Source organism: Vulpes vulpes, chromosome 7 (genome assembly GCF_048418805.1).
Source record: "Vulpes vulpes isolate BD-2025 chromosome 7, VulVul3, whole genome shotgun sequence".
Classification (NCBI taxonomy): domain Eukaryota; kingdom Metazoa; phylum Chordata; class Mammalia; order Carnivora; family Canidae; genus Vulpes; species Vulpes vulpes.
The window spans coordinates 5,540,398-5,564,274 of record NC_132786.1 but is presented as its reverse complement, the minus strand read 5'-3'; the positions used below and the strand labels follow the sequence as shown (position 1 = coordinate 5,564,274).

The 23,877-nt window shown below is 36.3% G+C and overlaps 1 protein-coding gene and 1 pseudogene across 2 annotated transcripts in view; both read right to left on the bottom strand.

Moving 5' to 3' along the window:
* Nucleotides 1-23,877, bottom strand: part of TPK1 (thiamin pyrophosphokinase 1) — a 319,383-nt gene that overhangs the window by 185,442 nt on the left and 110,064 nt on the right. For both annotated transcript variants that reach the window (XM_072762803.1, XM_026018334.2), the window contains one exon: nucleotides 11,871-11,940. In XM_072762803.1, the coding sequence (XP_072618904.1) occupies nucleotides 11,871-11,940 (70 nt within the window). The remainder of the gene's footprint in view (nucleotides 1-11,870; nucleotides 11,941-23,877) is intronic.
* On the bottom strand, nucleotides 17,679-17,933 carry LOC112934817 (NADH dehydrogenase [ubiquinone] 1 alpha subcomplex subunit 3 pseudogene; annotated as a pseudogene).

The following is a 23,877-nucleotide window of genomic DNA, read 5'->3' as shown; positions in this document are numbered from 1 at the left end:
AACAGGGGAAGAGGGTGAGAGGGTGAGAGAGAGAGAGAGAGAGAGAATGAATCCCAAACAGGCTTCTCTCAGTGTGGAGCCCAACTTAGGGCCCAATCCTATGACCCTGAGATCAAAACCTGAGCTCAAATCAGGTTTAACCAACTGAGCCACCCACACACTTCACTAAACCCATGTCTAAAAATTTGTGAGGAATGTTATTAAATTTCTCAGAATACATGAGAGGTCTTTTATTATTTACATATATTATAGGTAAACATTTGCTTCCTTTTTACTGTCATTAAGAGAGTGAGGGGAGAAAAATCTTGTATCTAGGGGCATTTTATGTCACAGTGTTTTAAGCCACAGAGGTGCCTATGGCAGGGGAAGTATGAAGGAGATTCCTGAAGACCCTTAGCTGATGCCAGGACACAGTGATATAGCAGGGGCAGCCAGAGAGAAGGTGTTGTGGGTGGGCATTTGTGGAGATTTTATTTGCATTTGCATTTGGCTGTCCTTACCCATGTTTACAGAAGCTAACACATGCTAGGCACAGCCCACTCCAGAAACAAACAGGAGTCAGGTATTTACTCATGCCGCCCAGACAAACAAGGGTAAGGTAAGGGCAGATTTTCCCTTACCTTCTCAGTTTGGTCAATCAAATGCTTTTACACAGGAAAAGACAGGCCACTGGGAATTCAGCAGCAGCCCCAGTGCCTGGCTCATAGAGGGTGAGTGCAAGCCTTCCCTTGTTCTTAAAATGCAAATATACCGTGGGTTTGGTGTCCAGCTTCTGGCATATTTCTTCCCAAGCCTAACTTTCCAGTCTTCCCACTTATTGTTAACTATAATATTTTTAATTGATTTTATCAATGTTGTTTACATTGGTCAGAGATTTTCTGTTCTTTACAATCAGGAACCCCACTGATAAAAAAAAAAATTAATTCCTAACAATGTTACCTGAAGAACTTTTAATACTAGTCTCTGATTCTTCTCTTAAATAAAAGTAACTAAGAATTACTTTACTGGGTCAGAAATATGTTTTCATACTTAATCTATGAAAGTAGAATACATTACATTTTTATGGAAGAGCATGTCTAATCATTCTTAATATTAAATATAATAGTGACCTACTTACTGGGGAGGAGACCATGAAAAAGCCCAGAGATAATGCAATGCTTTCACTGGGGGGATAGGCTAGAGGGGACATGCAAAGAGGTGATTCCAATGTGTTGTGATAAATGTTACAAGGGAAGCAATGGGTAAGAGAACATCTTGGAAGGACACTGACCATAACATGTGAGAGCAAGAAATCTAGCCACCAAATACCCTTACCTAGTTCATTCAGGATTTGTCATCTACTGGCCTTTGAGGAAATTATTATATTTTCAGGGAAAACCATCAATACTGTTCAATTAAAAATATTTAGTTATCATCTTTTGTCAAATTTGGTCCTGTGTGCTAGAGCTATTTCCCAAGATAAAACAAGAAGAAGGAGTTTTGTCTAATTAAGTAGAAACACCTACAGACAATTTCAACATAATGTGGGATAATAGTTGGAGATTGCTTAGAAATTTTTAATTTATGTCAGAGTTAGGTCTACAGAAATTGGTAGTTACCAGCAAAGACTTCTGGGGAAACACAACACATGAGCAGAGTTTTGAAGGAATTATAATTCTTGAAAGAAAGCAGAAGAAAGAGGGATGTTATCAATGAAGTTTAAAAGAGGGGTGTTTGTTTTTTTAATACAAGAGGGTTTTTATAAGTTAATCAGATACAGTGTTCTGTAAAAAAAAAAAAAAAAAAAAAAAAAAAAAGTACCTCCATGTTAAAACTAACTCCTTGGCATTTCAATGGGCATGCCAATGGTTTTTAAAATAACTGATCAAGTAAAAGAAACCAGTATTTAGATGGCACCAATACTTTAAGTAATCATTGCTAAACAGCACTAATGCTTAAACAACCACCCCCTCCACGGCCCCTCCTGCCTTATGGAGCATACCCCAGATGTCAGGCAGGCATGCATGGTACCCAGAGCACAAATGAACGTAACCAGACATCCAAAGCCAAAAACAGAGCTCATGGATCTAAATGCTGTGGGATGAACACCTTCTTCCCTACAGTCCAAGCAAAGCATGGCTGATCTCATTCAACAAAAGTGCTAAGTGCAATTCTAAATCAGACAATTTGAAGAGTAAGTCAACATTCTTAATATTTATGATTTTTTTTTCCTCTCAATCTGGGCATTTACAGAATAGTGTGTCTCCCTGCTCATCATTTAAGTTCCCTTCTCCTGACTGTGAAGCAGCTCTCTTCTATTGCCTAGGTCATATAATATCCAGAGGTATGCATATTAGACATAATATATACATGGATATGTATATATATAAATATATATATATATATTTATACACAATGATCTTTTTTCCTTAGGGTGGTAAAATATTTTCTGTTGTATTTTAAATAGCTTTTTGGAGACTCTTCAGCATATTCTTGAATTCTCTGGCTAGAGGTAAAATTGAAGTCTTCAAGAAATATAGTCTCAAACACCTCTCAGATCTTCTAACCCAGAATTGTAAGTGAAAAGTCCAGAGCTTATCTTGGTGTGAGTGCCATTTGGATATATTCTCACAAAATTTATTAACTAGCCCTTGCTTAAACTAAATTCTAGCTGTCACTTTTCTGACCTTATTTAATAGGAAGGCCATAGCTGGCTCAGGTGCAATCCCACCATCAACTCAAGTTTCATGTCTTATAATGATGTGTCAACAGGTAATGCATGCTGTCTTATTGGAGTCATGCTGCTTACTCTGGTCTGATAATACAAAGCCAAAATTTTAATAATGAGAAAACCACACAGAAGTATCTAGGTGTACATGTGCAAGCAGGCATGTATGTGCACACACTTAAATAAGTATGAAAAATCAGACAGGAATATATATATGCTATATATAATATATATAATGTGATTATTCTCTATCATTACATATACATTAATAATATATATAATTATATGTGATTATTCTCAACTGCAATCTAATATTTTGAAATATATAATTATATTATAAATAATATTATATATAATATATATTATGTATAATCACATAGGATATATTATGTGATTATTCTCAATTATTACTAACTCTGCAATCTAATAATATATTGAAAATAAGCTGAAAACCTTGAAAAACATGAACTCTTAAATTATATTAACAAGTGCTAAAACTATTCAAGTTTGTTTTCAAAAAGTAAAATTAAAAGAGTCATGTATTACTCAAAACTTTTGATAGATGATCCAGGTTCCTCTGAAAAATCATCTGAGAGAAATTTATTTCTGAAGACTCCATCCACAGTGCAGGAAAAGAAAAGGGTTTTGTCAGGAACATACTTTATGAAATAGAATAGCCATAAAGAACAATGCCTCTGATTAAATTTAGTTGTAAACTGACTTCCTGCAGCTGCTTAAAATGATTTCACTCTGAAAATTTATTCTGACTTCATGCATGATCTGACAAACATAGAATCTCTGCATACACATTCCACCCCCTAAGCCCCCCGAAATGATTTAGAGCTATGCATGGATGACTTTGAGATCTCTGATTTATAGCATTTGATAACCAACAGACTAAAATATATTACAAAGCTAATTCAATCAACAATTCAAGATAAATATGCCCTCACAGTTTATTGTGTAGGGTTCTTTAATAACAAGACTCCTATTACAAATTTTCTTTTAAATGTACTAATCATTTCTACCTTCCATTACTTAGATTCAAAGAACCAATAATGTTGACATGCTTACAGAGCTTAGTAATTTGATTGCATAAATACTTTTTAATAGAAACTTGTCGAAGCAAGTGACTAAAATTGCTTAAGGCTAGGCTTACAAGAAATCAAGGTAAACCAATGATCTTTAGATTTCCTTAAGTACACATTGTTTCATTTCTATATATGTTCAAGCATACTGAAAGTATTTTTTTTTTTACTATGCCATCAAATGCACAAACATTAGTTAAAATAAATCCAGTCGCTGAGAAAATTACAGTCACAGGTCAACTGAAATCAATTGTCATATATATTAGAGGTTGAGAACACAATATCTGCTCAGATCCTTGACACCAATTCATTCCATAACAATTTTATATTAATGGTCTTATTCCATAAAAAACTAACGGCACTGAGCAAGCTTTTGCAAGATTTTCACTAAGATACAGGGAATGTAAGTGTTATATATGAAACTCTACTACTATTTATATAACTTCTAGGGTTGAAGTGACAACTTCGAAAATTATGTTTGGCTTTGACTAAAAGATCTAACATTCCTCCCAAAGAATCACTTGAAAAAAGTGGTAACAGATTCCAAGTAAAAAGATAATTCTTAAGAATCAGGTCTATCAACCACATCCAATGAACAAACAAGATTGTGGTGTACCCACATAATAGAGCAGCACTCAACAGTGAAAAGGGACAAATTAATCACATGGATCAATCTCAGAAACATTTGGTAAGTAAAAAAAGGCAGATACATAAGACAAGAAGCTGAATGACTGACTCCATTTATAGGACATTCTAGAAGGTTTCAGGAGCCAGGGTAAAGGAGTTGGGGACTGATGCCAAGAGACAGGAAGGAACTTTTTGGGATGATGGACACATTCTACTCTTGACTGCTGGTGGATATGCCTGTATACTACTTCATAATATATTGAATTGAATGCTTAAAGTGGATGAACTTTATTGTATGAAATTATACCTGAACAAAGATGATCAAAACCAAAAAAAAGAATCAGAAAAGCTAAATATTATATTCCTTCATTCCAACCACAATATGAAAAGAGCTTACGACCTTTCTAGGATGTTGTACAATTACTACATGCAAAGCATTAACCATGGGAGAGTATTTACAGCTATTGTCCAACGCATATTCAACTATTCTATAATTCATCATATCATAACTTTGAAGAGCCATCCTCTATCCTGTTTATCCAACTCTTGTGTAAGCAGCCCAAGTAATATATTTCTTCATAAAGATTTCTCCGACTACTCCACAAGACCCTAATCTCTTCCTGAAATGTCCCAGGTGGAGAAATCACAGCTCAAGGAAGTGAAATTACCTGCCAATGTCTCCTAGTAATGAGGTCACGGAATCAGATTTTGGATCCTGATCTAAGATTTTTTTTTTTTTTTATGACAGAGAAAGAGAGGGGTGGGGGGCAGAGACACAGGCAGAGGGAGAAACAGGCTCCATGCAGGGAGCCTGACATGGAACTAGATCCCAGGTCTCTAGGATCACATCCTACGCTGAAGGTGGCACCAAACCAGTGGGCCACCGGGGCTGCCTGGATCCTGATCTAACTAAAGAGTGTGCATGCCTTCTCACTCCACAATTCCTAACCTGGAATTCCTGTTATCTGCAGTGAATGGACAGAGAACAAAACTGTTAAGTTATCCATCTGGGGACAGACAGGTCACTGGTTCCTTCAAGAGTGTGTCAGATACTTGCAGCCAGGTACCTGGTTTTGAAGCTGATCTGTAACAGTTAGAATCGCATGTTACTTAGTTATTTAAATCACAGTCTGAAGTTGGCTTAGCCAGGGCACAGGGAGTTTAGATAGTCAGATTCCCATTGGATCACTCTGAAAAGTGGTATAGATCTGCTCGTAAGAAAGCTGCAAGCATATATAAAGCTGGGAAGTCTGAAATCCAAACTGTGAGAAAATTAATGGTCTGAAGGAAAATAAGGGATCAAGAACGACTCCTCCTTTCCTGTTTGAGGGCTACAAGCTCCCCATCATCCCACTTCGTCAAGGCCTATGTGAATGGTCAACTGTGTGATTTCAGGGAATTTTTTACTGGATGCTTATCTTTTAAATTCAACAGAAAGCAGCTCTTAAACATCCAAGCTGAATTAGAATAATGTTTATATATGATCATCTATAGTACTTTCTATTTAGGATGCTGTATTCGTCAATTATTCTGAGAAAAATAACCAAAAAACAACTCCCCCTCCCCATTTCAAGTTCCTATAAGCGAATGACACCAAAATTCATAGCTATTCCTCAGACCAGTATACAGATGAGTTTTAGAGGCTCTGTGTCCTTTAAAATCACAATTAAAAAACACTCTCACATGTAGCACTGATATTCACGTTACTCTCAAAATGTTAATGAATCCAAAGGCAAGAATCTTCATGATAAAAGACTCATTGAGATAGGAATGAGGACACAATGTAAATATAAGACTTTCTGAAAAAAAGTGCATCATATTCTACACGTGATTTCAGACAAAGTGGGCATAATCTTTCTAGATATAAGTCATTGTGGTTTATACTGATTAATAAAATACAATAAACTAGCCAAAGTTTCTTCTGAAACCCAGGCAGTGAGAAGAGAAGGCAAAGGAGAAAACAGAGGAAACAGCTTGGCTAAAATGATATGTAAAAGACAAACCCTGATACTCAAGGTAGAGTTTAGACTGTATCCAAGAGACAAAACAGAACTTCCCCTCCTCCCTGATAGTCAACACACCTGCTCCCGTGTACACACACACACACACACACACCCTAATCTTTTAAACTCCAATGGGATCCTCAGAATTGTTTCTAATACCCTCATTCTAGATTAACTGTCCATCCTCTGTGCTTTCCTCTTTCACACAACCTATCACACTGGACTAGAATTTTCTCATTATATGCTTTATAATCTATCATATTGCATACTAATTTCTTCTTTATTTCCATTACTCTAAGTTTTTTTGTGGGTGGGAAACATACATTCACAGTAACTATGAAAATGTCTAACCATAGAAGGTATCCAATAAGCATTTGAATGAATGAATGAATGAATGAATGAATGAATAACAAGTTAAATGCTACATTCCTATTTCTGCCACTGGACTGTTCTTAGGAGAGTCTGTCTCATTCCAAAGCTCTTTTTACTTTATTTTTTGATCAGTTTACCTCAACTTTCTAATAGAATAAGGTTTACAAATGTTTATGTAGCTTTAAAGGTACATTTTTTAAAGAATGATAACTCTTTTTCTCATACGGTCAGATTACTTTCATGTGGCATTGATTATGTAATTCTGGTTGGTTTCTACACATCGCCCACTCTCTTCTTGACACCATCGCTTCTTTAATGTCTTATCATAATTAGTGTGACCATAATTCTCTTATAAGAACCTATAAAAATGTTTCTTGATCCATTTTTCAGGGTCTGACAGCTATCAATTCTGTATATCAGAAAAAGTCCATATAGTCAAAATTTGATATATTATGATTCCATTTTATAAAGACCAGAGATAGGCAGAATTAACAAAACATGTATTGGGTCAGCAGCAGTGTCCTGTGAGGGGAGATGGTGATGGGAGGGAGCATGAGGAGGGCTTCTGTAATGCTGGTAATATCCTATTTATTGATCTCTGTACCATTTACTCATCTGCTCCCCTTTGTGAAAATTCATTGAGCTCTATCATTATAATTTGTACACTTTTCTATATGCTTGTTCTTAAGATCTCCTACAGTGGAAAAAGTTGGTATTCACTGCCATCATCGATGGCTTTTCTGACCCTGCTTAGAAACTGATGAAAGCATCTTATTACAGATACTCTTTGAGTATCTATTAAATACACAGAAAGAGGAATCACTGGGTCGGAGAGGAGGGTGGGGGTGGGCAGGACGCTTAACTCTCCCACAACTTTTACTGTTTACCTGGTACCCACAAATAGCAATCTTTCAATATTCTTTGACGTGAACATTTAACACTTAGCTGATCTACCATAGTGTCAACAGAATTGTCACTAGAAAAACAAAAGAGGGCGCGGTGCCTGGATGGCTCAACTCAGGTCATGATCCCAGAGTCCCTGGAAGAGCTTCAAGTCAGACTCCCTGTTCATCAGGCAATCTGCTTCTCCCTGTACCTCTCCCCATACTCATGCTCTCTCTCGCATGCTTTCTCTCTCTCTCATTTTCTCTCTCACAATAAATTTTTTAAAATGCGTTTCTTATAAAATACAAAAACAAATGAGTCCTCCAATGGCTATCATTGATGGGCAAGAAACAAAATCTGTTCCATAAAATCTTCCTAGAAAATCTTACCCTGCTTCACTTGTACTTTTTTCTTTCTGCATCCTGTGATTATTCTGACTACAAGGCTGTGCTTTGTCATCCTGGTTCAGACCAAAGGTGGGTTTTACCTACTTTTAAGAAGGCAGGAGGCAGATGTTATGAGGCTATCAGGAGTTTTTAATTATAGACTACTGCCAAAATACTGACATGCAACTTCAGTCAGTATCAGGTTAAAGCTGATAATAATTGGAGGCACTGGCTCCTACATCTAATACCCCACCACAGTACCCTACATTTCTAAAAACAGCTATCCGGGGTTAGGAAAACAGTCAATTAAGAGTATGGGAACAGAGTTGTGGAATCACTATGCTGTACATCTGAAATGAATGTAATATCATGTCATTGTAGCTCAGTAATAAAAAAATACATATTATATACTAATCTACATATTATGTTGGAATCAGAAATCAGTGGGGATAGTTCAGATGATTTCAAAAATAATGTTGGAGAAACTAGGTAATCAAATAAATGAAGTTAGACTTTTTTCTCAACTGAAAAAAAGAGGGGAGGGGAGAGGAGGAGAGGAGAGTAGTACAAAGTATGGAGTCTTCCTAAAACCTCTTCCTCTTTAATCTCAAGTCCATAACTAAAGCTGAGACTCAAATGTCATTGGGGGTGCCCATCCTACATTTCCCTGACTGGGTCTTCAACCTGCCTCAGTCTGACAGCCAAATTGAGGAACCTGTCAGTCCTCAGGGCATAGGTTATCTGGTTTATCTAAAATGTGAAGGTCAACCAAAGTCACTCAAAACCTTATGAGAAGAGAGAACAGAATAAATGTAATAAAATACTCATTTATTAACAAATATTTGTGGAGTATCTAATATTCTCACACAATTTTCTAGGCACCAGGGAGCTTATATTCACCTAAAGAAGAAAACTTAGTCACAGTTTCTATTGCTCCAAAGAGCAGAACCAGCAGAGTAGACTCAAGGTAATTCTCTGCTCCTTAAGAAGCAACAGACACTTTTTTTTCCTCTATTTCTCTCAACTCACTGACATATGTTCAAATCAACACGTATTATTTTCCCAACAATATAAAATACTTAGGACTTCTTTATGAAAAAACAAATAGAGGCATTTTCAGACATTTATGAAGATGGAATGAAGTGGCACAAGATCAGAACGTCAAGTCACTGCTGATGCTTGCCTCAGCTCTAACCCTCCATAAACCCTCCTCCTCCTGCTCCTCTCTCTTCCTTCCACTCCAAACATCTTCAGTGGGAGATGATTCTCTACACATTCATGTTTTATTGCATGATTATAAGGTATTACAATGTAGATATGGACTTTAAATAGACAAATACAACAAGCCAAGCAGATCCGCCAATCATACTTGGCTTTTAAAAACTTCTATCTTTTTCCTTTTTCATTGTGCGGCTTTTCTGTTAAAAATGAAACTAATAGGAACCATGTTTAGTCACCTATATCCAATTAGCGTAACTGGTTACAATTTGTATTTAATGAGGTTTACTCCAAGGATTTAATTCCCACATGAGGCAGTTAGTGTATTCATCACCATTTAGACACTCTATCCAGGCCAGCCATGCCCCTAAGTGTCAGAGTATGAATCACGGCACACACATTACTACAATGAGAGAAGGAATGGAAAGTACATTTTCTTTGAACATCTTCGTATACGGTCAAATGATTCTCAGATAAATCATATAAATATTTTGGAAGACTTCCATAAGATTACTTATAAGTCTGTTAAGAATATTAGAAATGTTATTTTGAAATTTAGGCAAAAATGATGGTATTCACTCCACAAACTTCATAATCTGCTTTACTTTTTAATGTGAATAAAAGCATCATGTGTTAACTTATTAGCATCCAGCCCAACCCAGTAAGAGGAATCAGTATAGAAATCTATACTTTTTTTCACAAGCATTTTAGATGGTTTTTATGGTCATAGCACAATTGAGAAGCACTGTGTTAATATCTGTTCACAGCTCTGGTTCATATAAATATGTTCATGAGCTACACCTACCATGAGAAAAATAGTACTCAGTACTAGGTTTCTTGCCAGTAAGCCAGCTATAGGCATGAAACACAATACCCAATTCATAATCTTGGCCTCATGGGCATCATGCTCTTCCCTGAACTGGCCCGGGCACTGTTTAGAGTATTTTTCATATACTGTCCATGTCAGGTCTTAGAGAATATGGTCAGAGGCAACCATAAAGTTAAAAAAATAAAGAACCATAAAATGTTAAGAATTTAAACTAGGCTGTCACTATTGCCATACTCTTTGATAATTCATCCAGTCCCTAGACATTAGCATTCCCAGTCTCAAAGGAAACATGTTCTCCTCCTATAAGCAACCGGCTGCTTTCAAAAAGCAGCTCCAATATTAGAAGCCTGAAGTTAAAAATTCTGATGCCATAAAGATGTATTTTACATCATTTCAAACTACATATATTTAATTCACACCTGTGGTATGTTGAATCATAATATTTTTATTTTATTTTTTTGCAGCAAGGAAGTGATTTCTCAAACTATAAACATTTCAGTACATTTAATAACACATATGATAGAAGTGGAACTAAATTTCACAGCTAGTCTACTTACACCTAGACTGTAAATTCTTATGTTTGCCAAGAGGCTGAACTATAAACATGTTGGCAATGAGCTGGATTTAAATTTACTCTCATCAAACGTATTCTCTTATCTAAAAATAGCTCACCATGCAAAGATAAGAAAAACCGACAGCACAGACAACAAATCATTAAGAAATAAGTCATTTATCTCCTAAAATATATGTGTGTGCATAACTCAAAAGTAACTAAGTTAAATTATACTCAGCTTTACTCAATACTATTACAAAAATCTCACGTCTGCCACAGGATGTATCATTTGTTTATATGAGGTCGGTTTTTATTCATTTAAACCGAGTTTTAGGGATGCCTGGGTGGCTCAGCGGTTAAGTATCTAGCTTCGGCCCAGGGCGTGATGAAGTAAGTCTCGGGATCGAGTCCCACATCAGGCTCCCTGCATGGAGCCTGCTTCTGTCTCTGCCTGTGTCTCTGCTCTCTCTCTCTCTCATTGTCTCTCATGGATAAATAAAATCTTTAAAAAAATAAAAATAAATAAACTGAGTTTTATTTTAGTCAATGTTCAAAGCCCTTACAGATTTTGAAATTTGATAATGCTACTTAATGAAACTTTTGAAGTAGCAGAGTCAGGGGGTTTTATTTACTTATTTACCAAAAACTCTTAAGTCAAATTTAATTAGCCAACATATAGTACATCATTAGTTTCAGATGTAGAGTTCAGTAATTCATCAGTTGCGTATAACATCCATGGCTCATCACATCACGTGCCCTCCTTCACGCCCATCACCCAGTGACCCCATCCCCCCACCTACCTCCCCTCCAATAACCCTCAGTTTGTTTCCTAGAGTTAAGAGTCTCTCATGCTTTGTCTTCCTCTCTGATTTCTCCCCATTCAGTTTTCCATCCTTTCCCCTATGATCCTCTGTGCTGTTTCTTACATTCCACTTATGAGTGAAACCATATGATAACTGTCTTTATCCGTTTGACTAGAATGAGGAGTTTTTAAATAAGAATATGATTGGCCCAGTTTTCCTCAAAGATATACTCAAAACAGAGAAATAATACAACATGGTGGAGCAGCTCTCTCAGTGAGGTGGTTTTCTGTTAATTTTGAAGCAACGTTAGTTAAGGAGGAACATTCATCAAGGAGAGAATAAAACAAACTGAAGAACAGAATTAGTGGTGTTTTGGACACAGGCTAAAAGAAAGCCTACCTTTCCCTCTCTCCTTCCATGGTATCATATAAGCGGTTGGCACCTCCATCAGCACAGGCTCTTAAAAGAGCTTCAAATAGAAAAAAAAGAAAAAAAACATTTCAATATAAGCAGCTTAGAGCAGTACCTCACAAATGATAAACATTAAAAAGCTCAGACACACACAGTCACGCTTTCCTCTTTGGATCTTTTCACATTCAGCCAGTGACCACTGCAATACAAGTGATCCTACATAGCACACACCCAAGTAACTCAGAATCACCTAAAAGGGCATGTATTTCCTTTTTGTATCTTTTTGGATTCCTCTTACTAAATAAAAGAGGAAGAGTGTATAGTGTGTTCAATATCTCTTGAAGCTAGTTTTTCTTCTTTACAAAAGAAGAGAGGCCTTATGCTCAGTAAGAGACAATGGGACATGGTTATCATGTTTTGCCCTTCATTAATTTTTACAGATGTGTTCTATTTGTGGAAGGTATAAGTTTTCATATTTTGTTCTGATATAAAAAGTTTCTTTAAAAAATAAAATTATAGATATAAGATTGTTAAGACTTTTTAAGATTAAGTAACCAATAATCTAGATAATGTGTGAACACTATTAACCATCAGGTTGCACAAAATTAAAATTTGGGAAATACTAAGATATTCGTGTAAGACTGGCTGTCTCCCCAACTGAGACTTTTAGGTCTTGCTTTCACTCTGGGATTTGATGCTGCTAATCAACTGTTCTTCAAATTCTCTTAATCCACAGATTACTATTTTGTTATTGTTACTTTTTTAATTTCAGAATACCAGAACACATTAAACATTCAATATACACCAGTCCTCTTCCTCGATTTTTGTTAGAATGAATATAAATCTAAAAAAGCCTGTGTTCCTGGGAAAAAAAAAATAAGCCTAAGCTATGTAAACAGTGCATGACAAAAATAAGAATTTTTACAAAGATATTTACCAATTACCTACAAGACACATTTCCTTAGGAGGAATGGCACCCAAATTCAAATGAAGCCACAAACATAACTTGCAGAAGATCACAGAATATTCTGCACATTTCCTAAATATCAAAACCTTAAAGCTCAAAACCATCAAAAGGCAAAATGGGTCTCACATATAAAATATGGCATGGAACTGAATAGGGAGAAAGACTGATAAATAGAAACAGATAGTAAACTATCAGCAATTTAAGTATATAAAACAATCATCTGTGAACAAAATTAACAATATAGGACATCTTTTTATATAAGAATCAGTTCACCCAAGTAATAGGAAAACCTAAGAAATAGCTTTTAGTGGCTACGGATTATTGAATAGAATGAGTTGTCAACTTCACAGTATAGTCTTCTGCAAAGATCTCAGGAAATTCAACATTTATACCTGTTATGTTCCAAGCCCTAAACACAAGAGCGAAATTACAAACAGATCTAATACCCTGGTCTTACGACTGAGCAGGAGAGAGCCCAAAGCCTGATGTGCTGCAGGCTCTGATCACCACTATAATAAAAGCAACAAAATACAACAAGGAAGGGAGACATGAATTTCAGTAAGCAAATCTGTAAAACTGCTTATCAATAAATCCAGTTCAGGTAAGATTAGTGTTACTTTCATATTACCGAGACTTTCTCTAATGTCTATTCCTTCTTATACCTAAATTTAAATGGATATTTTTAGAGCAGCTTATGAAAAGAGAAATATTTAGATCATAGGAAGCAAATCTGTCCACATCTATTACTGTTTTAAATGGCAAAGGACCCTAAAATAACCTTGAGGAAATCTACAGACTTTTCTCTCATTACCTTTAAGTTGAGAGTAGGGCTACAATCTCCCTGAAAGGAGAAACAAGTTCCTGTCTGTCTCTAAAACTATTTGTTTTCAATACAGTCTGACCAAAAAAAAAAAAAAAAAAAAAGAGTATTCTACCCTCTGTAAATTTTAGTAATAAAATATTGCAGCTAGTTTGAAATACTTTCCATATATGTAGATAAAATTACGTTTGAATGGTAGAGTATTTTTTTTTTTAAGATTTATTTATTCATTCATTCAGAGAGAGTGAAGAGAGAGGCACAGACATAGGCGGAGGGAGAAGCAGGCTCCATGCAGGAAGCCCGATGTGGGACTCGATCCCGGGTTTCCAGGATCACACCCCAGGCTGCAGGCGGTGCTAAACGGCTGCGCCACCGGGGCTGCCCTGGTAGAGTATTTCAAACATAAATAATGATGGCATGAATTCATTGATAGCACCTAGAAAAATGAGTTACAAATATTACTGTTAATGAAAGCCACAAACCAAAAGAACCAAAGGTAGAAGTAATTTTACATAAAATGTTTTTTATAAGTTATAATGGATCATCCTCAAAAATCTATTCACTTCATTTAAATTGTATCTTGTAAAATTTTCATTGGCTTATACAGCAAAAGTTTTGCAGATTTGTCAAATATTACAATGTCAATGGTTGAGCAATTATTTACTGTGCATCAGGCTGATAATATACATTAAAATCATTAACTTTATATATTGGTACTACCAGTAAGTATATCAAATGCATCTGTAACTAACAACTTTTTTTAAACTGGCATAATGTAATCTAATGTTACTGACAGATAATGAAGAGCTCCATTCAAAATCAGAGGTTAATTGGCTATTTTCTTAATTTCTGTTGAACAAAGTTGGACAGAAATAATTTGACTTTCTCAACAGTAGACTATTAAATTAGTTGCAAGTACTAAAATGAAAGAAAAGTAAATAAAGTTTAAAAGCACTTTTCAGTTTAATTCAGAGAAAACAGTTATCGAAGATTTCAATTCTAATCTAGGTCACTTATTAGTCCTATGACTTTGGCAATCCAAAACCCACTGATCCCAATGTATAATAAAACTTATTATATATTTTGCCAGATTCACAGAATTTTTCAGGAAGACAACACAGACAAAGCTAGAAGGAAGTACCATGGGAAATATTCTCATATGCTGTTGATGACACTTAAATTTGAGGGACAGTTTGCAGATTAATTTAATTAATGCAGATAAAAATTTAAATGTGCATCTCTCTGACCCAAAATTTCTATGTAGTCTTTATAAACACGTGCCCTAATTCACAAGGGCACATGTACAAGGATGTTCATTGTGATAATATGTATAATCATGAAAAACTACTAGCAAACTTAACTGGTCACCAGCTGAGTATTGGCAAAATATCATAACCATAATAGGGAACCATAAAAAAAGAGGGTAGCTCTTACATGCATTTGTATGCTATCATTTATCAGATATATTGTTATGTAACACTTTTTTTAAAAGATTTTATTTATTCATAAGAGACAGAGAGACACAGGCAGAGGTAGAAGCAGGCTCCCTGTCGGGAGGGTCTCTTGCAATAGCAATTCAGAGAACCTATAGGAGTATAGTAAATCCAAGAAAACTTAAGAATCAGGCAAAAGTTACTTTATCAAGAATGCATATCAAGTAATTAGTAATTAGCACTGATGAGATGCACTTGTGCTGCAGAACAGAGGGATGCTCAACACAGTCCTGAGGACGCTCATAACTAGCATAAGATAAGCCCCAAGAATCAATGGCTTTTGTGGCCATTTGCATCCTAAACTGGAATGACTGGAACATTTCAAAGTCACTCCTGGGATATGACTAGACCTTTACCATTTTTGTATCAAACAAGTTTTATTTTCTGTCTTGTACCCTTCCTTAAAGCTAAGTAAACTTAGTGCCGAGTAAAGCCTATCATGTCTTTTGAGTTTGTTAATCCAGATCCAAGACCACTTCTGTATTCCACACACCCAACTCCTTAACAGTGATTATTGTGAGGAATGGGCATGGGGTCATGGAGAAGACATTTTTTTTCACTCTTTAAATGCTGTGCTGTTAAAAATATTTGTACAAGAAATTTTAATTACGTTGTAATTATAATTTGAAATTCAACAGTAATAACTAAAAAGGGGAAATACACCTAACAATTCCAGATTTAATCCCACTTTTGGAAGGAATTAACTGTTTTGTCAGATTTGTCAGGACTGAAAATGCCTGCGGTTAATCTAGACAAAAGGGAAGATCCAGAATCGTATTTAGAAGAAGTCTAACTGTATCCCTAGAGAGCTAAATAATTCCAATTACTCAAATCTTGTTTATTCCCTAGTATCCCAAAGATTCAGTTAGTCCTTGTGTACCTGAAATCAATCTCATCTGTCAATTACTGGATTGAGAGAGGATTCTTTCCTGGCCTGAAGCAGTAAACCACTCCATCCCCAACTTCTACCCCCATAACAGCTGTAGCATCCATATAAGTTAGTCCAATTATGGGGGAGGCGAAGTAGTTCCCTTCTGGATGAGACTCAGAAACAATTCACTGACAAAGACACACCAAGAAGGAAATGATAATCAATGACAAACATGTGAGTCCATACACAACTACACAGATGCCAATAGAAGGTTAACTATCAAACACTACAGAGAACTGTGTTGTTTTTAATATGGTAAGAACACTTAACATGAAACCTACACTCTTAAGAGCTTAACTAAACAATGCAGTATTGTCAATGATAGGTGCAGTGTTGTAGAACAGATCTCTAGAACTGAATACCAACTCCCCATTTGCTCCTTTCCTCAACCCCAGACAACCATTATTCTATTTTTTTGTTTTTAAGTTAGTTAGTTAATTTATTTATTTATATTTATTTATATATATATATATATAGAGAGAGAGAGAGAGAGATGATAGATAGATAGATAGATAGATAGATAGATAGATATAGATAGATAGATAGATAGATAGATAGATAGATAGATAGATAGAGGGGTGGGGCAGAGGGAGAAGCAGGCTCCATGCAGGGAGCCCGACATGCGACGTGATCCCGGGTCTCACAGGATCACACCCCGAGCTGCAGGCAGTGCTAAACCGCTGCGCCACCGGGGCTGCCCAGCAACCACTATTCTAGTCTCTGCTTCCAGGTTTGACTATTCTAGCTACCTCATATACAGGGAACCAGGCAGTATTTTTCCTTTTGTGCCTGGCTTCTTTCACTTAGCTTAATGTCCTCCAGGTAATTCCATGTTTTCACATATTGCAAGATTTTCTTCCTTTTATTTTTTGTTTTGGGGTGGGGGATCCTCTTCACCCATTTCTCCCATCCCAGTTCCACTGTCTCTAGCAACCACCAATTTGTTCTCTTTATAGGTGCTACTGTTTTTATTTTTTATTTTTTGGAAGATATATGGTCTACAAACATTTTTTCCCATTCTGTAGTTTGTATTTTCACTCTGTTATTTCCTCTGTTGTACAAAAACTTTCTGGTTTGATGTAATCTCTATTACCTAATTTAGCTTTTGTTGCTTATGATTTCATATCCATGAAATCACCACCAAAACTAATGTCATGAAGTTTTCCCCCTATATTTTCTTCTGGAAGTTTTACAGTTCTGGGTTTTACATTTAAATCTTTAATCCATTTTACATTGAAGAAAAGTGTTTTTAACCAATTTTCATCATTAGAGACAATACTTAGCAATAATTCACATTTCATACTTAAATCAGCCAAAAGGCTTTAAATCAATGAATTCTTCCAGAATTATCTCTTGCTTAAAAAACATTTAATTTACCTACAGTCATTCTCTTCCTGTGTTAAAAACTCAACCATATAATGAAGCCTAATAAGAAACAGGTTCTATGTAAGAATTCATGAAAGTTTTCTTTAATGAACTATTATCTTTAAGCAAATTTGGTATTTCTTTTTTTTTTCCTTCTGGGGTCACTCTATGCATTTTATTGGCTACAGGAGAGGGGCCACCTCCATGTCACCAGAGGTGCTCACAATTCCTTTAGCCACTCCAGGCTGGGGCCCTGGGAGTCCTGGAGGTGGCTGGGCACATCGGGCATGTTCCCATCATCTTGGAGAGGTGCTGGATAGTTGTAGGGCATGGCCTGGTTGATCATGGTGGCGTACTTGGTGAAGGGACTGAGGGTGAGCAGAATCACAGCGAGGCTCCCGATGGTGAAGGACGCAACCAGCACGGGCTCTTTGGCCCAGGAATCCTTGAGGAAGGCGGCGAATCTCCTGGCCATCTTGGTCTCTAAATTTGGTATTTCTTAAACACTTCATAAAGAAATAGAACATCTGTGTAGGATATTTCTGTTTTTTAAAAGAAAAGTTATAGGATCTTCCTTGGAGATCTTCCATAAGTGGGAATGTTTAATATATTGATCAGTGATAAAAGGGAAAAAAACATGTAAGATAAAATTGTAAAATAATATGTAAAATAATACAGGTATTGATTCTTACACTTATAAAATTATAAGCATAAGATATCGGTTACAGTGGTACTTTTACAGAAGAGGGCAGGGTTAGGAAAATGATATATTTTCACAGTTTTGGTCATAAGTAACATTAAATCAACACCCAAATCCAGATTTGGCATATAGCCCAATCTATGCCATTACAATCTCCTCTGTGATCCTGCCAAAAATAATGACACCACAAGAGACTTTCCACATTCTCTTTTCTATTGTCCCGCAACCGGTGACTCAGACCTGAAATTGAGAAGCCTGGATCTGTGATCTGTGATCTATCATATCGACACAGAGAATAAAGTCAATACAGTAGAAGTAAAGCAATCAGGGCATGAGCACTGTTTGTGTCTCATACCAAAGGCAAGGGCCAGGCATTAGCCCTTTCAATTATATAAGCTATAAACTCCTTGTTTGAGCTTAGGCCAATTTGAGTTGGGTTCTCCAGCATTTTAAACAGGAAGTGCCCTAGGGACACCTGGCTGGCTCAGTGGTTGAGTGTCTGCCTTTGGCTCAAGCCTGCTTCTCCCTCTGCCTTTGTGTCTCTCATGAATGGAAAAAAAAAAAAAAAGTTAACAGGAAGAGCCCTAATATATAAATGTTAATTTCTATTTCAAAGACACCAAATCTTTTATCATTCAGAGATAATACCTTATTGTATCTCAAATCTGTGACTGACCAAGCCCTGGGGAAGAACTGCATATTTGTGTAGAGAGTATACACTAATAATTGGCAGACTATCACCAGCAAAGCCTTGATCATGGTCCAAATCTGTCAGTTTGTGGACATGGTTAACCATGGACATGGCTAACAGAGATAGATAAGCATGCTTTTCCTATAAAGACATTATTTCATGTGCAAACACTTTCATTCAGAGGATTTCATGAAAATAACGTATACTCTATGTGACATAGCAACAATTTACTTTGCTCATACTTTGCTCATTTATTGAAATGTGTAATTATTTGCTGTTTACATAACAGTTTTAGATAAAAGTTTTATTCATAATAATATATTTATGTATAATTATTTAAAAGCTCACATTTGTAATATCCTACAAAGTAGAGAGCATACTCTTTAAATTTTAATCTAGTCAATAACAGAATTTTCCATATTTCAAATAAAAAACAAGTGGTTTATATAGAGCATCTATATACACACTGCTGTGCTAGTCCTAATAACCTGGCTCATGCCATATAATGAAGATTTTCTTTTTATCTATAGGTAAATGTTACAGTGTAAATTCTCTCTGCCACCTTTCTATCTCTTCCCCTCCTAATTATGCACCACGAAGATCAAGTATGACAGTTAGCTATCCTTGATGGACTTTATAAAGTCTAAAATCAGGTACCTCTTTAACACTGAGTGATACCAAATACTTCATTACTAAACATCTTAAAAACAGCCAAGAGTGGGACACCTGGGTGACTCAGTGGTTGAGTATCTCCCTTTGGCTCAGGTCATGATCCCAGGGCCCAGGGATCAACTCCCACAACAGGCTCCTCACAGGGAGCCTGCTTCTCCCTCTTCCTATGCCTCTGCCTCTCTCTGTCTCTCTCATGATAAATAAATAAAATCTTAAAAACAAAAAAATAATATAACAGCCAAGAGTCTGTTTATCCTAACTAGCATAGGGAACATTTTTTAAAAAGATGAGTAAAGCTCATAATGGGTAAAAACTGCAAATAGTTAAGTAGCACAGAAAAAGATGGTCCTATATATGTGAAGCCAGCACATGTATGTTTGTCTAAATGTGAGTTGTTAAAAACAAGGCTGAGGGATGCCTGGGTGGTTCAGTGGTTGAGCGTCTGCCTTTGGCTCAGGTTGTGATCCCAGGGTGGTGGAATCAAGTCCTGCATCAGGCTCCCTATAGGGAGCCTGCTTCTCCCACTGCCTGTGTGTGTCTCTGCCTCTGTGTCTCTCTCTTGAATAAAAAAATAAAATCTTTAAAAAACAAACAAACAAAAAACACGAAGGCTGAGTATAGTCCGAATTGCTAAATTTTAACTACAGGATTACGGTGGCAAATATGCAGGCTCAATCTACAGTGAGTAAGAAAACATACAATAGACCTTTGCTGGGGTTCTTATAACACAGGGTTGTTCAACACTGACACTATTCACATTTTGGGCTTTTTGTAGTGAGGGGTTTTTCAGTGCATTGTAGAATGTTTCCCAGCATCCCTGGCCCCTACCCAAGTAGAGGCCGGTAGCAGCCCCAAGTTGCGAAGACCAAAGTCATATATCTGCAGACAAGCCAAATGTCCCCACCAGGGCAAAGTCATTCCCAGTCAAGATCAAGTGCTCTAACCAGGGGACCACTTATACCTCAGCAGGCTGCCCATAATCCCATAATACCCAGCTCTAAGGCAGACTGTTCATTGTTATTCTCTAAACTTCCAAATTAAAAGCAAGACTATCACCTAGAAACCATGTTCTACCTAACTACCAAAGTCAGGTGAATTAACAAAGCAAGACATTTCCTAACTAAATTGCCTTCATTTCTATTCTGGATGCAAATCTACCATCTTAACCTCCATTGTAGACATTTTGAATAATTCAATAAGACTTTGCAGATAATCTCTACATGGATACTCTGGAAAAACGTCTGGTATGATCCCACACCCTATTTATGCTTCATATTCATTTGACCCTTATTACTAAATTATGGCCACTATTCACAAAAGGTGAAGCCAGGTCCTTTTGACTGTCTTCTGGGAACTGCTGGGTAATTTCCATCAACAACCAAGTCTGATAAGAACCACCACTGCACAGATATCACCCTAGATGGTGAGCATGAAAAGCAACAACTTCTATTTGCTCAGTTCATTTCATAATATACAAAGATTGGTAAGGTGGTGGTAACAAAATAAGGAAAAGTGGCAAATTTGTATGAATGAGCAAAAATAACATGTGTAGAACTACTAAGAGTTGAAATAAAAGGTCAACGATGGGGCCTGGTCCACTTAGCAAAAATAAAAATCTTTAAATAAAAATCACTTTGTTGATGCAAACAGGTAACATTATAGAAGGTAGAGAGATTTGGAGCCAACCTGCATCCTTTGCCTGTTCCTTTGGTACCAGAATTCCTTCCCCTACTCTTATTCCTTATGAATCAGTGTTAACAGATCTCAGAACTTATATGTGAGACATATCAAATGAGAGATTTATTGTTACATGTATCAAAAGTGAAATGTATCAAAATCAGATTATTTGCTGTACAAGAAAGTGATAACATTTATCTTATTTTGTAGATTAAAAAAACCTACGGATAATGTCTGTACCTTTGCTAGTATCTCTGATATCTTTATAAAAATATTTTAACACTATTTAGTGAGAGTTTCTAGCAAACAAATCTATTCTCTTAAACAATCATCATTAAAAGTGGTAATAATAGGTTAATTTCAGTAATTGGGCCTTACTACAAAATAATTAGAAACAGAATTACATATTATTACTACCAAATAATATAAGAATTTCACATTATAGTCTTACAACTTGACTATGCTCTTTTTCTAACTAAACACAAATAATTATACCCTAATTCTCCTTTCTGCTTAGGAAAAAAAAAAAAAGTAGAGGTGGGGGAGCTATTTGAAGGCTATGAGTAGAAAAAAAGAACTAGAGATAGTGCTCCTAGAAGACAGAAAGAGGAGGAATCCATGCATTCAGGTTAAAAGCAAGAGGTGACTACCCAAAACCTCCTTAGGCCAAGAATCACTACCACATGGGATGAAGCACAATTAAAAAGCAAAGTACTTCACGGGGGTGGATAAGTGCTTTATTAACTACCACATTTCTTAGTTTGTAAGTTATCTCAGGGCACTGTTAGAGATAAAATTCATCTTAATCTTTAAAGCATGATTTATCAAGATATTAAAAGGCTTATTTTTTAAAGTAATTAAACAAAGGCCAGTTGCTTTGGCCTTTAGTCAGATAAGGGCATAGCTGTTAAGAGATAAAGTTGAGAAGTAGTCAAAGACCACATTAAACTCTATTCTATACCATGACCTGCTTAAGTATAAAGGGAAGTCATTAAGCGTTTTAAGTTTGAGACTGTTGTACTCTAACTTATATACTAAAGATAGTTCCATGTTGGGAACAAGTTAGAAGGAGACAGGAATGGAAGTAATGGAAATTAGTTAGGAGAGAAGATGGTGGCTTCTACCAAGAGGGCAGCACATAAGGTAGGGAGAAATGAATGTACCTCAACACACATTCGGGAGGTGGAAGTGATTGTTGGCTGAGAAACTGGATGTGGAGGATAGTGCAAAAGGAACCACAGAATACTGACTAAACACTCCCCAAATGCTTTAATATCCTGCAAAGTCTCAAGGAGCCAATTCCTTCTTCCCCTGTGTACTAATATCTCCTGGCCACCCTCAAGCCTGATGTAGTACCTCACACATGCAGTAAGTGCTTGCTGACCTCAAGAGACATACATCACAGCCAAAACACCTTTGGGGCACCTGGATGACTCAGTGGTTGAACGTCTGCCTTTGGCTCAGGTCGTGATCCCAGGGTTCTGGGATCAAGTCCCACACCAGGCTCCCTCTGCCTCTCTCTGTTTCTCATGAATAAATAAATAAAATCTTAAAAAAAAAAAAAAAAAAAACATTTGAATGGCTCAGGCTATTCTAGATTTTTAAGGTACTTTCTATCTTAACTCAGGAGGGTACAAAAGGTCCTGTGGGACACTGAGTTTATTAGGTATTTTCTATCGCGATCCAGATTAAAATTCTAGCCTGAAATATAGAACAAAGTTCAGTTATAAAATGCGCTTTTGTACTTGTGTACATCAAAAGGACACGTCTCCATGTGTGCATCCTTTTTCAGCAAAGACTGAAATAATTCATAGGAAGTGTACCAAGAACAATATCCCTAGCACTTTTAATCCTAAATTTTTACTTTCAAAAAAATATAGTACAGGGATCCCTGGGTGGCGCAGTGGTTTGGCGCCTGCCTTTGGCCCAGGGCGCAATCCTGGAGACCCGGGATCGAATCCCACATCAGGCTCCCGGTGCATGGAGCCTGCTTCTCCCTCCGCCTGTGTCTCTGCCTCTCTCTCTCTCTCTCTCTCTGTGACTATCATAAATAAATAAAAAATTAAAAAAAATATATAGTACAGACCTGAAGGAAATCCTCTAAATGTGTAGAATGTATAAGTCTAAAATCATTTAAAACACAGCCAAGAATAGGAGAACATCTCTGTGACCTCCACCTAAAATTGCCAATTGTTTTCACTCAGAACTCTGTGTTACCTAAAGAACTATAGGAGTTTATTTATATTCCCTAGATACCTACCTCTCTAATGCTCAAACCTACTCCCATCCCCTTACCATCATTCTGGATATAAGGGCTTACCTTCACAGTTTTATTTTTTAACTTCTTTTAGCATGCATTTGCATCAATGAGCCACATATGATATTATGTGATATGTGTTATTTTTAATTTTTAAAAAAATTATGTTCCAAAACTTTTTATGATTTGACATTATGTAATGAGGGCTTTCCACTTAGAAATAAAAGTCTAGACTACTAGATTCACTTAACTACTGTACAGAATTTACAAACATGTCAAAAATATCTGATTTATTATAGATGCATGTCTTAACTGTTTTTTTAAATGTTGCAATTATCATTTAGATGCCTCTTCACAAATTGAACATTTTCTCATTTTCTCAATGGTATATACCTAATGGATAATTACTAGGTCATAGAATT